This window comes from Phalangium opilio, unplaced genomic scaffold, assembly GCF_054372755.1.
Source record: "Phalangium opilio isolate 3A_F unplaced genomic scaffold, DU_Popi_V2 ptg000011l_1, whole genome shotgun sequence".
NCBI classification, from domain to species: Eukaryota; Metazoa; Arthropoda; class Arachnida; order Opiliones; family Phalangiidae; genus Phalangium; species Phalangium opilio.
This window is the reverse complement of record NW_028324147.1, coordinates 10,979,328-10,993,485: the sequence shown is the minus strand read 5'-3', so window position 1 is coordinate 10,993,485 and position 14,158 is coordinate 10,979,328. Positions and strand designations below refer to the sequence as shown.

Sequence of the window (14,158 nt, the reverse complement as noted above, 5' to 3'; positions counted from 1 at the left end):
ACTTAATGGACCCGTCGTTAAGAACTTAAAATCCTTTAAAAGCAAAAGTTTCCATTAAAAACCTTTAGTTAACTTTGAAAGGCGATCACCATGATCTTCCTAACTTGCCGTCTATTCTTCGCGATAATAATTCTAACTGTCGGTCAGAATTCACAAAAAATGCATCCGTGTAATAGAACGGACGGTACTCCGTACAACCATGCCGACACCAGCATTTTGGGATCGAATAATTACGCCCAATTCAACAGACTTTGCGATAACAACAGTAAGTTTCAACAGGAGTTCATAATAACCCGAAGTATGAAACTGGTTAAAAAGCCCGTAACAACAAAGTCTCGCCGTAAAGCTCAGCCGATTCATACACCGCTTAACTCCCAAAGAAATAGTTACCCCATTTTTTAGCATTGAGCAATGTTTTTTAGCGCCCACGCGCATTAACTTACACACTTCCGGTTCAGCACTATTTTCATATTGTGCTTTTTGGGAGCGAAAATGGCTCACGCCTGCTTCTGTCGGAACGGTGTAAATTAAGCCTTGGCTAAGAAGTTGGCTTTTAGTCGGGGTTTCTAGTTTTCTATAAAACATTTAAACGATCGTCAATGATGTGTTGTTGTGATATGTGTGAGTGAGAATTCCGTGGTTAAATTAAAACGGTTTGGACAAATTTATTCCCAGTATCTTTAATATAAGAATTGCAACGTGTTTCTACGTAAACCATATCGCCATTTTTCTTTTCGACGGAGATCCCAGCCAAAGGAAGTTTTGGAACGAAAACCTAGGAGCATAGATACGATATACTGTAAGGTTGTATGTCCATAAACAGGCTAATCCTTTCTATGCGCAACGACAGAATCTTGTTGTTCGCGATTTTTACCATTAGCTCTATGGCCAGTTTCATACTTCCCCCCGACGGGGGGTTATTATGAACTCCTGTTTTCAACCAAAATACAATAGCAACTCTTTCTTCGAATCCTTCTAATTTTTCCAAATAACGCATGCAGAGTGTTTCTGATGTTCTTTGGGCAATTTTGAGTAGAAAATGTAACTTATATGACATTTTGCGACAAGGACACTATTTTCAAGTACTTAAAGATTGGAGTATTTAACTAAGAAACTAAGAGACATCCCTAAAACACTCCAAAACAACTCGAAAACAGTGGCCCGGACGCCAAAACGGAGATAGAAGTTACATTTTTGACTCAAAATTTATTTCCAAAAGAACATCTCCCTTAATTTCTGTTACCAGACTTATCTGAAACATCTTGTATATCCCTTAGAATTAAATCGATGCTTGGAGACATTGGAAAATAAGATCTTGGTAAGTGCGAACTAAACATTTTAGGAGACATACGTTAATTAAGTAATACTAATTTGTCCACTTAACGAGCAGGATCAGTATCCTGAATCCGACCCCTGTTGCTTGGGCAATTATGATCTCGATCGAGATTTCAAAGGAAAGTGTCCTATACCGTTTCATATTACAAAAAAAGTAACTTCCACTTTAACTTTGTCGCTCTTCAAAACCTGATAAAGGAAGTCATTTTCTTCTTTGATGGCCTCCATCACTGAGGCCACATACTCGTGTAATGCCATACCAACGAAACGTTGCGGGGACCATTAGAAACGAAGAAAAATTCAAAGAAATTTGGACAGAGCCTGCTAAATAGGCTAAAAAAAGTTCAGTTGAAGTGCCAAATTTTAATAGCCATTAGAAATAAGAGACCTAATCAAAGTGTAGTTTACGGTATACAGTAGGCCAAAGAAGCAGCGAAGAGTTTTCCGTCTATACCACACAGACACCAATCTGTACTTATTGGCTTCTAACAACACCACTTTGACGGAAAACAAGTGTATGGTGGTGTTGTTAGAAGCCATTAAGAACAAATTGGTGTCGATGTGGTATAGACGGAAGATTAGATCATGGTGGTATTCGAGTGGGCTATGCCGTCTGCTAAGAAAATCCGAAAGACACTCAAAAGAAGACCTAGGTTTGCTTCTTACTGATTATAAAATTTACGTCATACGAGTGGCCCAACATGTTAGTGAATTATTTTATGACATTGATCAATGGTGGCAAATTATTAAAATCATGAAAAAATGGAAGCGAAAAGAGGAAACCTGGATTCTATTACACTTACGACGCTAAAAAGCCGTGTTGTGACTTATTGCCATCTCTCAGATATAATAATTCAGAAGACACAAACAGAAACTATTTAAACGAATATTTGATGAAAGATCATCATCGCGACACTGTTTTTAGCCACATCGTAGTATACGATGAGGCTCTTAGTTTGACCCGAGCCGTAGGAGTAGTAGTAGTGGCCGGGGTTGTCGCTTTCGTTATCGTTAGATTTTAGCTTAAAAGGAACTCTATAACTCAACCCACCAATAGAGATAACTGAGGTCGGTTAGAGATTTTATATTATTAAAATTTTTTCAGTTCAGACCCGGGAATCGAACCCGGGTCGCTGACACAGTAGTAAGACACTCTACCACTGAGCCATAGAGTCTTGTTAATAAATATGAGTTTTTATATTTTAGTTTATCTCTAAAGTGTCGGGGGTGAGGTTGGGTGGGGTTACTGAGGTACCTCTTAATCTGTGGGGTCGGATACATTTCAATTTTTATCTGTGGGGTCGGATACTTCTGAATTTGTATGTTTGGGGTTTTCATATTTATTTTATATTTATTTTCTTTTTATTTATGTGCTAATTAAATAGATAACGATTTTCCCCGTTTCCTACCGCGCTCCTCATGTGTTTCGTTCTCGTTCGGTAGCTATCGCCATCTATGTTATGTTTGACTGGAACTTTTTGGCGGTTAATTCAAATATGGGCTTAGATAGAGTTAACATAGTGTTAAATGAGCGTTATGCGTTTGATCATTTTAGCATTGCTAAAGGTAATTCGAGGGGATAATCACTATAACTAAACTTTCTCTTTCAAACGTTTCTGGGCATAAGTCCTTGTTATAGTCTGTCAAACGAAAGAAGAGCCATGAGAAATTTGTCCAAATCGGTGTCGCCACCATCGACCCTATAGTACTCTATCAACTTGCTTTGTTTTGTCAATAGTCGTCTGTAATATAGTCTGCCATAAACAGATAGGCTTAATCGCAATAGAACCAATACATTTTGCAATATATATTTAATATGTTTATGTTTCATGGTTTTTTACGATCATCGAGTATTAAAGAATATAAAACAAAGTTAGCGACAAGACACCAGTTTTATCTTTGTTGAACTAGCATTGCAATATATTTTAATGACATAAGTTAAAGTACTTGTCCATAAGTAGTTCAGCATCAAAGCGTCTTCAGTCCACGTCTTCATTAGAGTCATCGCTGTCTTCTTGCATATTAATTTTAAGAGGTTCAATTGTGGTTTCGATGATGGAATCTTTTTCCCAATACTCATGCATTATATTCTCGACGTGAACTTTATGAAATAATAAAGCGTCACAAGTCCAGAACCCTGAAGTACGAAATTGACGAGGTTGCTAAAAGTAGAGGTCACACGGTAGTGAGGATTCCACCGTACCATTGCCAGTTTAACCCGATTGAACCAGAAGTGAGATGAGACTAGAAGTGATGGGCTCTAGCATTGGTAGTAGATCCTGGCACTAGTGAACAAATTTGAGGAATTTATGCCGCTTCCCACGCGCTAAAACTAGAGAGAAAAAAATTGGTCGAGTTCCAAAAAACATTCCCTACCCCCTAAAGCGACCGAACACGGACGCGGCTCCTTGAATCTAGTTCGGCCGTCTACCACCGCGAGCGTCTCACGTTTTGGAGGGAAAATTCAGAAACCGCTACTAGAGGGCCAACCGTTCTTGTGTTATCAAGAATATTCACTTTCGCCGAGTGAAGAATTTGGTTAGCTCAGTACTTCTGGTCTCATCTCACTTCTGATTGAACTAATATGGGCACAAGTGAAGAACGACGTTGCGAAGCAGAATTCTGGTTTCAAACTCTCGCCGGTCAAAGATGCAACATTGAGGATCATTGAATGTGTAACACCAGAGAATTGGCGTAAGGCAATAGAGCACGTCGAGAGTATAAAGCATGAGTATTTGGAAAAGGATCCCATCATCGAAACCACAATTGAACCTCTTAAAACTAATATGCAAGAAGACAGCGATGAAGACGTGGACTGAAGACGCTTTGATGCTGAACTACTTATGGACAAGTACTTTAACTTATGTCATTAAAATATATTGCAATGCTAATTTAACAAAGATAAAACTGGTGTCTTGTCGCTAATTTTGTTTTATATTCTTTAATACTCGATGATCGTAAAAAACCATGAAACATAAACATATTAAATATATATTTCAAAATGTATTGGTTCTATTGCGATTAAGCCTATCTGTTTATGGCAGACTATATTACAGACGACTATTGACAAAACAAAACAAGTTGATAAATTACTATAGGGTCGATGGTGGCGACACCGATTTGGACAAATTTCTCAGGGCTCTTCTTTCGTTTGACAGACTATACAAATTTATAAGATGCGATAAGTGTGCATCGGCATAAGTCTATGATGTAAACTCATCGAGGGGATTATCACTAAAACTATCTGTTCTTCGATTCGCCGGAATATTAGAATTACAGCATAAGTAAATTTATACGGTTATAATTTTATCATTGTTTAGAGTAGGGCATCGAGGGGCTATTAACTCTGATTTTATGCACGGTAAATCATTTAAGCATTGTAAAAGATAGCGCTATTCACTCATTAGGGTAAGGTATAGAGGGATTATCAACTCAAAAGGGTAGGGTATAGAGGGGCTATTCACTCGTACGATGTGGCTACTATAACGAGCCCTTGGGTCGTCTTGTTTTTCTCTGAGTTTCTATCCATCCAAGCACATGGACAGAAGATTATGGTTATTGTTTCACGTTAAAGAAATGGCTACGACCTAATTTCCATCACCTTTTTATTTATTTAGTTTATATTAAAAAACCGAAGGCTTTAGTTTATTAACAATGAGAGTCAGAAGTTGGCCTTGACCAGCTGGCAATTTGATGAAAACATCTTCCGTCACCACACGCCAACTCAATGATCTCTACCAAAAAAAAAAAAAATAATAGAAAAACCTTAGATCAGCAGCTCTAAAAGAAAATTTTGTTTCCTGTGACGCCCCTACAATTCTGTCTAACGTTCTACGCACCGATTTTACCTGCGAAAGGCAGGAACCAATCAGAGGAGGAGGAGGGTGGAGCCTTTGCTAATAGCGTTTTCCTTTGTGGTCGCCCGAGAGCGCTCCGTGATCGCTCCATATCTTCGTGTTACGTCATCACTCTAGCTCGGAGGACCGAATGTAGTTGCTCAAAATGAAAGACAAAAGTTTTTTCAGAGCAGTTTTGTGACGTCATCAAGCGCTCCATTTTGGTCGCTCCGTCTCTAGAGTCGGAGCGGTTGGGATCAATCCGGGAGCAAATCGGGATGTAACGACTGGGTCTATGTAAGATGCACCTCCATCTCGGAGCAGCTCGTTTTTTCCTATGAAAGATATTTTTTTTTTCGGATCGCTACGGGAGCGCTTGGATCACCACAAAGAAAATCGCTATAAGCTTAGCGGGACAGTTTGTCTACCCCTTGACTATGGTGGCATCTAGTACCATTTGTTTGTACGAAACCACAGCCGATTCAGAGTTCGAGAAATGATCGTTAAAAGAGATACGAGCTATAGATGTTTTCTAATTTTTAGTCGAAAGAGCGTATAAAATAACGATGTTTCTATCTACAATATTAAAGAAGATACAAGAAGTAAGTGTCCGTATTGGACAATACTAGTCACGCTTCTCCGTGAAGCACTGGGACCAATCCGTCAGGTGGTAATAGTTGTCCAACAGGGGTAGTCCACAGTGCTTCGCGTAGACTAACGCGTAGTGGACATTACGGACACTTAATTACTGTAGTTAGAAACATGGTTCCGATTTATATGTATTCATTATTTTTCGCCATCTTTCGATTAAAAAAATATTTCATTCTTGAGTATCCCTTTAATTATGAACTAAAATTAAAGACAAGAACGCGAAAAGAGTAATAATCTTAGTACTTTTGCTAAGGCTTAAGCGAATTCGCTCATCTATGAGTACGCAAACTCTGGAACCTTTATCGCGATTTCTCTTGGGTTTGCTGAGACTTGGTGAATGAATTTAGGTTTTTCCTAAGATTCATTAAAGTACATCTAGTGTAAAAATCGCGGAATTCACTTCGGATCATTTAGGAAGACTCATTTTTGGAAACTTTGAAAATCGTTTAAAAATTAACGGAAATATTTGATGAATTGTTATTAATGTTTTCCAGCCAATTTCCTCGTTTTAAAGATAATAAAATCAGTTTCGACTTTTATGCTAATGAAATTTGTCAAGTTAAAGGCAAGATGATTTCTAAGAATTGACACACTACGAGCTTACAATACCTTCAGTTGTTCGGCCACATTTTCATTTCCTGGATAATGTACGTGCCACAGTTCCACCTCTTTCCAAGCATTGTCCGTATTCCATGGGTCATCCATATACCTTTTGCCAAAACAACAAAATTTAGCTCTTGTTTCATAAAATAATGTTACATTTCTGTGACAATTTTTTTCAAAATACAAGAAAAATCAATGATAATGCTATTGTCTTTATTTGAAGCTAACCCTTTGAGAACGACGGTGCACAAGAATGGTTCAGTGTCTTCAACAGTACTACACGGCAAGGCGCAATCCTGAAAGAACTAAGGAAATGCTTTAAGTCAAAATTCCTCATTTTCGGCTAAGTTCGCGGACCCGCTCGTCATATCGCAAAAAGGAAAAGACTAGGAATGTCCTATTTTACCGTTTTGATATCTTCATCGTTGGTCCACTTTCTGGGGCTGGACGTGGCGGTTCGAAATAAAGTTCGAAAGGTTTCATAACGATCCGACGTCACAAAAGACTAAAATAGGTACAATATAAAAATTAGAGGTGTGCAGTTAACTGTTTCAATCGAATAATTCGATCGAATACCGGTAAGCCCATTTTCACTATTCGATACGAATATCGAATACCGAACTGACTATTCGGTTAAAGTACGAAAACCATAAATTTAGGTCCTTGGCACTAGAGAGACCCACCTTATTTTAAAATATATCATCCCAATTTTATTTGTCTCTCATAAAAACTACCAGCAAGTGCCTAGGAAAATTTTAAGAAATACTTGGCCACCAATGAGGAGAGGTATTTTGAAACATTGGAGCTTCTAATTTTTTTCTTCTTGCTTTGTATTAACTATTCACGAATATTAGTTAAGCCTAGTATTCGCGAGTATTAGGCTTAAATATCAGCGATTAATGGGTTAGTAAAAAAATTATTAACGCCTAACTATTCGGTATTCGATTCGGTATTTAAAAAAAATATTTTTTTGGTATTCGGTAACCGGTTCGATACCCAAAAAGTGGTATTCGCACACCCCTAATAAAAATATTCAAAGAACAGTAGGCCTATTTTATAAGCCAACTCCAAATGGTTTGGGATTTCCTTTAAAGCTTCCTAGTGACGTCAAGAATAATTCGGAACGGTTTGGAATCGCATAAAGTAATTTCATGAATCTATTCATTTCATGAATAAATTCATGGTAATTTGTATCGTAGAGGAGCTAGGTCGAATATGAACAATGGATTTTGCAATTGTAAAGAGTAGTAGCAATGAATTAAGTTTTGCTCAGGAGAATGACCCACCCCTCCCCCCAGTCCCGAGAAATTTAGAGTGACCATGATATACCAGAAAACAATACAGATCCTAATTTTTACGTCTCACCCTCACGCGTATAGGTTAAAACAGCGAGTTAAAATTTCGAACGACCTTGGTATAATAGAATCCTAACGATACCGTTGCTCGTGCGAGTCGTGCATACCCGGCTTATGTATCGACTATGAAATTCCACAATTTTTGTACCTCCCATAGGCTTCATAAGATGCGTGTCTAAACTTACTCCTGGAATGTAGAACGTGTTTCGATTTACTGTCCGATCCACCACAACCTCAAGTCCACGTTCCACCATATTGACACTCGTTTTCAACCATCTACCAGAGATTTTGATCTAAAAAAATGCACTTACTAGAGCTATATAATATAAAAACCCCCTACCTGGTAATGACGACATAAATGAAATGATTTGGACCAAATCGAGGCAAGGCCCCTTTACCGCGAAGTCCAGTGCGACCCATTGGGTTCCTGATCAAATAAAATGAGAATTTCGTTAAACTAGAGATCTTTGGAATCCGCACTAAATGAACTGGTATCTCTTGAAAAAAGTGTGGCTAGAAACCGACTCGTCGAAACTATAAGACGCCTGTAGGACGTGAGTTGTGTCATAACGTTAAAAAACCGTTCAAATAGCATTACTGCCTTAGAAAACAAGATGGACCCCGGCCATATTATCGTTTTGCGCAGCTTCTAGTGTCTAGAATTATCCACTATTAAATTTATTATAAGGTTGCCCTGGCTTATATATACTTAACCGGGTTTGACTCTCGGTCGGGGAATAAAATAATTTCATTTGAAATAAAATTTGTCACGTCACCTTGGAACAATAACGTGAACTGGAAAAGAATTTGAGTGGAAAATTCGCGGGAACCTTTATTTAACACCCAAATGCATCAGGTCACACCAAAAACTGGGGAAGAAAGAGGGAAAAGCGCCCAGCCGTAAGGGAACGAAACAATGGTTTTCCAGCTCTAAAGAGCGCAAAAAGAAAAACGGCCAATTTCAAAAACTAAGCTTAAAATTGATATCATGGCGTAATTTCAAAACTATATTGAATATTTTATATTGCAGCTATAGGAAGAGGCCAATCCCAAGTTGAGAATTTATTGATGTTACTACCTAGGAACGGGTCCGTCCAACTTGTAAAGTATGGATTGTCCGTATTCGTCCGTGATCCAAGATTGGCGATCGATGATTCCGGAAGCAGAGTTGGAAATTGAATTCCAATGGTAAACAGGAATACTCGTGGAAGAGTTTGAACCCGAATAGATGCTACGCGCCAATATAAAGCAAATATTATAAAACGTTACAATAATAACTCAAATCTGACTTCGACCGAAATATGCATAGAAATTACTAAGAACCGGTAACTACAATAGAACTTTTGCGTATTCATATGGGGAGTCCTTGAGAAATTGGCTTCAATGCAACTATTATATTAATTTGTTCTTCAAATAAAAGTAGGCTTAATTTACCTTAAGGCAGAAAAACTGTGGCGAATTTAAGGATCGAACAGTGTAAGTGTGAGTGCCCATTCTCTATTCGCCGTGGCAGAGGTGGAGGTATAGTATTATCCAAGAATAATACAAGACCACAAAGGCCCGAATGTAAGCTACAATGATACTAATTCTTTCTCAAACGAAGGAGCAAATAAATCCACAAACGGAATAGCTACGTTTTTGTGGCAAGTGATTTCGACTTTCGAGCGAGAATAGTAAAGTAATAGTGAGACTCACGTTCCAAGAATGTCTTCGTCAACGGAACCACAGTAATGGTCGGGGAAATCTGTCAGGGTTCTGCTGTAAATGACGGCGTCGTACTCGATCCAAGTTACTTCCCAAGGAACGAATTTATCCGGAACCGGAAATCGTTGAACAACAGTCATTGGGTAAGGAGATTGTCTGGCGAGACGGTGCGGGACCACCATATTTGATGTCCCGTCTTAAATAAACAAGAACACCGATATATAGACATTATTTCTCAACCGATACCATAAGTAACATAATCAAAACAAGAGTGATATGCATTTCCTACATATTGGCGTATTGTTAAATTAATTTATTATAAATTTATGTTCGTTCCCTATAATTTTGTTGATAAGGATTGTTGCCTTCAAAACGGAACTAGATGAGCAACTCTAACCCACATCCAAGTATTATTCCTTTGCTGGTGTTTATACCTATTGCCTCTCACTCCTCACCATACACGAGCCCATTGCTCCTCACAAAGCTGGTTTTCATTACCGAATTGCGGTAAATATTAAAATTACCAAATTGGGTTGGTGAAAATCGCTTTACCCGGAAATTATTATATTGACATTAGGTATTTTTTGAGTGCTTATTTATTGTTGTTTCTTTATTTATGTTATGCTAAACTGACCTTCTTTACTAGAAACAACGTTTTTAATTAGTTCCAATTGGGAGACGACGTTAGTGACGACCCTCTCGAGATTACGGTTTCGAACTTTTAGTTGTCGTAAAGTTGTTTTCAAATACTCGTAATCCTCCGCCATACTCATCAGCCTATAAATACATTGAGAAAATACTTGACCTTTGACCTGTAACAACGTTAAAGGGGATAGAAACTGCGAGGTAACTTTAGGAATTACCTAGGATTATTTACGAATGACCTCTCTAACAAATTCAACTAATTAGCGCCAAAAAACCACTAATTTACGAAATAAGCCAGAATGACTATTCAACCGTTTGACCTTCAAAACATTAAAGGAAATAGGAGGTCATCCTTAAAATGCTAATAAGCACCGAAAACCACTTAATAGCGGATTAGATATTATCACTAAAGGTAAATGGCAATATAGGAAAGTGAGAATACAATAAGGAGAGACTAGGCGGGTCTCGTTTGATGAACATTGCCTCAAAGCCAACAAAAGCAGATATTTACTGCCCAGCGGAAGTAAAAACTGGCGTTTGAATACTAAGGGAAGTAGGCGAACAACCTGAATCTCATTTAGCAACCAGGTGTTATTGCACTATGAAATCAATCTCTAAGAAACAAAAATATAATTTCTAAGACATTATTCCGAATGGCTCAAAAATCAAATGAGCTATTTACTGGGGCGAAAAATTAACAAAAGATGACTGGTAATATTAAAGTAGAGCGCTGATTGGTCGAACAAGCTTTTAAATATGTTAGTAACTAAGCACGAATATTAAAGTAAACAAGATGGACCCCGGCCATATTATCGTTTTGCGCTACTTCTAGTGTCTAAGAATTATTCACTATTAAATTTATTATAAGGTTGCCCCGGATTACCGCGTTTGATTCTCAGTTGGGGGGTAAAATAATTTCATCTGAAATAAAATTTGTCACACCACCTACGAACAATAACATGAACTGGAAGAGAATGTAAGTGGAAAATTCGAGGAAAACTTAATTCATCACCCAAATGCATCAGGTCACACCAAAAACTGGGGAAGAAAAGGGGTAAAGGCGCCCATCCGTGAAGGGACTGAACAGTCGTTTTTCAGCTCTAAGGACCGCAAAACAAAAAATATTTAAAAATCATACATACTTCTCCATTTCTTTTTCTACTTTCTTGGCTTCCTGTTCCTTTTGGGTCAAATATTTGCTATGTTCCTCCGCCACCATTTTCCAAAAACTGTAATCTTTCTCCGATTCACGGATTGGAACTTGTTTCACACGCTATAATGATACAAGTATCTTTCATTCAATACTTTTTTACATTGGAAAACTTGTAAATATAAACGTGATATTGCGCTGGCACAAGTGTTTGAAAAACGGGTAAAAGGTTGAGACTTTCAAGGAAGGCATAAAAATGCTCAAAATGACAAGAACATGAAATATCATTTGGGACAGTTGAAAAGATCTCAAATGTTTTGTGAAAATATTATCCAAGGCCAAAAGTACATTACAATTAGAACCGAAACACGGGAAGGAGATATTTGAATCAGTTTCCCAGCAGAAAGGACACTCGTGCAGGATATGAAAGATAATAAAAAAGTGAAACAATAGGCTAAAAAAGCGAGCATGAGGTAAAAATTTCTTTACTAGACGCCATACCTCCAGTTCTGAGCGAGGCTGATAAATATTAACTTAACAGTAGAACTCGCAGCAGACAGTTTAAGTCTTAAGAAGGAAAGTTATCTCCTTGAACCCTCCCTAAAACACCGCACCATCGCGCGCTTCGGAGGAGGTGGAGTCTATTTAACCCTTTTTGTGGCTTCAATTAGAGTTCGTTCTGGTGGAGTCACAAAATAAGTGTTTACTTTAAAAAAATCGAATTCGGAATGATGGGTATGAAAAGGCCCGAACACACGGTATTCATGTCGCCATACATTGCCAAAGCTAGAGAGAGGGACCTTGAAAAGTCGGCGCAATACTCGTGCGAGGGGGGATTTTCCCGCACGAGTAAAAAACAGTAGAAAGGTTGGTTTAAGATGCGCAATAGCGACTACACGATGGAGAAATGTGTACATTTTTGTAGGCATTGTGAGTACTTACTTGTCCGCGACAACGAAGGCAATAACATACGAGTCGGTAGAGCAATTCAATGGCGATGAAAACGAAACTAAAGATGCTGAGAGGAGCGGGCAAACGCAAGCGAGAATCAAAATCCATTATCAATCGGTATCGCTGATATTTCCAAATTGAGTCTGATTCCGTGATCAATTTGCTAGCTGTTGAACTAAAAAATACATTATAAATAAACAGTGTATAACCCGGTTACTGGCAAGCATGGAAGATATGCTTACTAATAGTTTTAGGCCATGGTTAATACTTGGGAAGATTCGTGGCTTTAAGAGTGGTGTTTTCGCGTCATTAATTTATGCAGACGGGGAAAACTATGGGGCCTTAAATGTTTTTACGTGTGTCCTACATACAAGAGAAACCTTTTCGGAGAACACTTTAAGTTTAAAAGATATGTTCCATTAAGTATGACACTTCCTATACTTCCTAGTGCTAGACTACTATAACGACGAGAGAATTGACTACACTCGCTTTTGCAGTCCATCTTCCTATTTAGTCTGTACTAAGACTTTAACAGCGCCTGATCACGCGTCGCTTTACGAGATTATATGACGTATCAACTGCGCCACTTCAGGACAAGCTCTCAGTAACCAGTGACAAACTTATGGAACATAATTTATGAACATATGATTATATTAAGACGGGAGAAAACTTCATCATGGACAAAAAATAATTGTTCTACTAGGAATCTAGTCTAGTGACTGTCTAACATAGGCTATAACAATCTTATTTATGCCCAAACGTTTGGTCGTACAATTAAAAATATTCAAATATTAAGAATCGAGCGGTTTTATACGTTTGGAGCTTACTGTTACAGCCTATTGTAATTAAATGCTTTGAGATCGCGATTTGTTAAATTACGTCATAAAAAACAACGGATTGCTCATGAAATATATATCAGGAGCGGTTTTAATGCTAGTTTTTGCTTCCGTCAAAATTGGAATATAACGGAAATCCGAGTGCTCGATAATCTATATTTACAAATGTAATATGAAAACTATTCAGAGCAATCCGATAGCGCCCCAGAGCCTTTAATTGACTACTCCATACGAGAACAACTCTTACCTGAATAAAGCCATTAGAAGCGTTAGAAGAATCAACTTCAGCAATAAAAAGTACTGGATAGTAAACATGTAAGCCCAGATTCCAGTATCGGGACATTCGTAATCAGCAACTGGAATAATTATTGTGCTTTAAAAGGATGATTTTTTTTAAAAAATCTGTAATACCTCATTATGATATACTTACACGTCCCGGCTAAACAAAGGTCCGACCAGTTTCTTTTCCGACATTCGTTGCTTGCTAAAAGATTTGAATTGTCGCCGTAAACCAAGTTTTGTTATAGTAAATTAATTAAATCACCAGACAACCATCTGAATTGATAATTGTCATTATGTCGGTTTACCTTCCGGTTCCAAATCGTCAACTGGTGTCAGAAACATGGAAAACCAAGCGCGGTGAAATATTCGCCGAAACAGTTCCAAAGATAGCGGAAAATCGGGATACAGAGTCACGTGAATAACTGCGCAAATTAAAACCAAGAAAATTATTCAGATCCTGACTTTTTTACCACTGCGCGTGCGCTCTAATTTTACCTATTCCTCCGGAAGCAATGACGAGAACAGCCATCCTCATAAAATTAATGAAATCCTCTAAAATCTGAAACAAAATCATTTATGGTATTTAGGGCTTCAAAATTCTGCTCGTACACAGGGTGGTGTTTTTAAAAAAATAGGATCAAATATTTATATAGAGCACATTGAGGACAATTTGGAATAATGATTCCATTTAAACATTATTTTTACAACTGAGCAACTTAAAAAAAATCCTTTCCCGCGCTGCGCTAGCTTTAAACAAATTTTATCAATTCAAATAACCTCTTATTGGATCGCTCGCGCACGCCGTGTTTC

The 14,158-nt window shown here is 37.9% G+C and overlaps 1 protein-coding gene and 1 long non-coding RNA gene across 9 annotated transcripts in view; one reads left to right on the top strand and one right to left on the bottom strand.

Annotated features, from left to right (window-relative positions):
• The first annotated feature begins 303 nt into the window (after positions 1–303).
• LOC149712124 (uncharacterized) lies at positions 304–1,751 on the top strand. Its single transcript, XR_016375716.1, has 3 exons — positions 304–804; positions 1,278–1,318; positions 1,391–1,751. It is a non-coding gene; the product is annotated as an uncharacterized LOC149712124 (long non-coding RNA).
• A 3,175-nt stretch (positions 1,752–4,926) lies between these two features.
• LOC149712123 (transient receptor potential cation channel subfamily M member-like 2) overlaps positions 4,927–14,158 on the bottom strand; it is a 47,963-nt gene continuing 38,731 nt past the window's right edge. For 6 of the 8 annotated variants that reach the window (XM_089860704.1, XM_089860706.1, XM_089860707.1 and 3 more), the window contains 15 exons: positions 13,844–13,907; positions 13,654–13,770; positions 13,497–13,550; positions 13,314–13,422; positions 12,222–12,405; positions 11,272–11,402; positions 10,119–10,261; positions 9,476–9,680; positions 8,859–9,011; positions 8,121–8,207; positions 7,966–8,056; positions 6,832–6,930; positions 6,654–6,730; positions 6,432–6,531; positions 4,927–5,069 (listed from right to left, as the gene is read on the bottom strand). In XM_089860704.1, coding sequence (XP_089716830.1) covers positions 4,959–5,069; positions 6,432–6,531; positions 6,654–6,730; positions 6,832–6,930; positions 7,966–8,056; positions 8,121–8,207; positions 8,859–9,011; positions 9,476–9,680; positions 10,119–10,261; positions 11,272–11,402; positions 12,222–12,405; positions 13,314–13,422; positions 13,497–13,550; positions 13,654–13,770; positions 13,844–13,907 — 1,725 coding nt within the window. In that variant the 3' untranslated portion in view covers positions 4,927–4,958. The other 2 variants (XM_089860705.1, XM_089860711.1) reach the window with 2 other exon arrangements.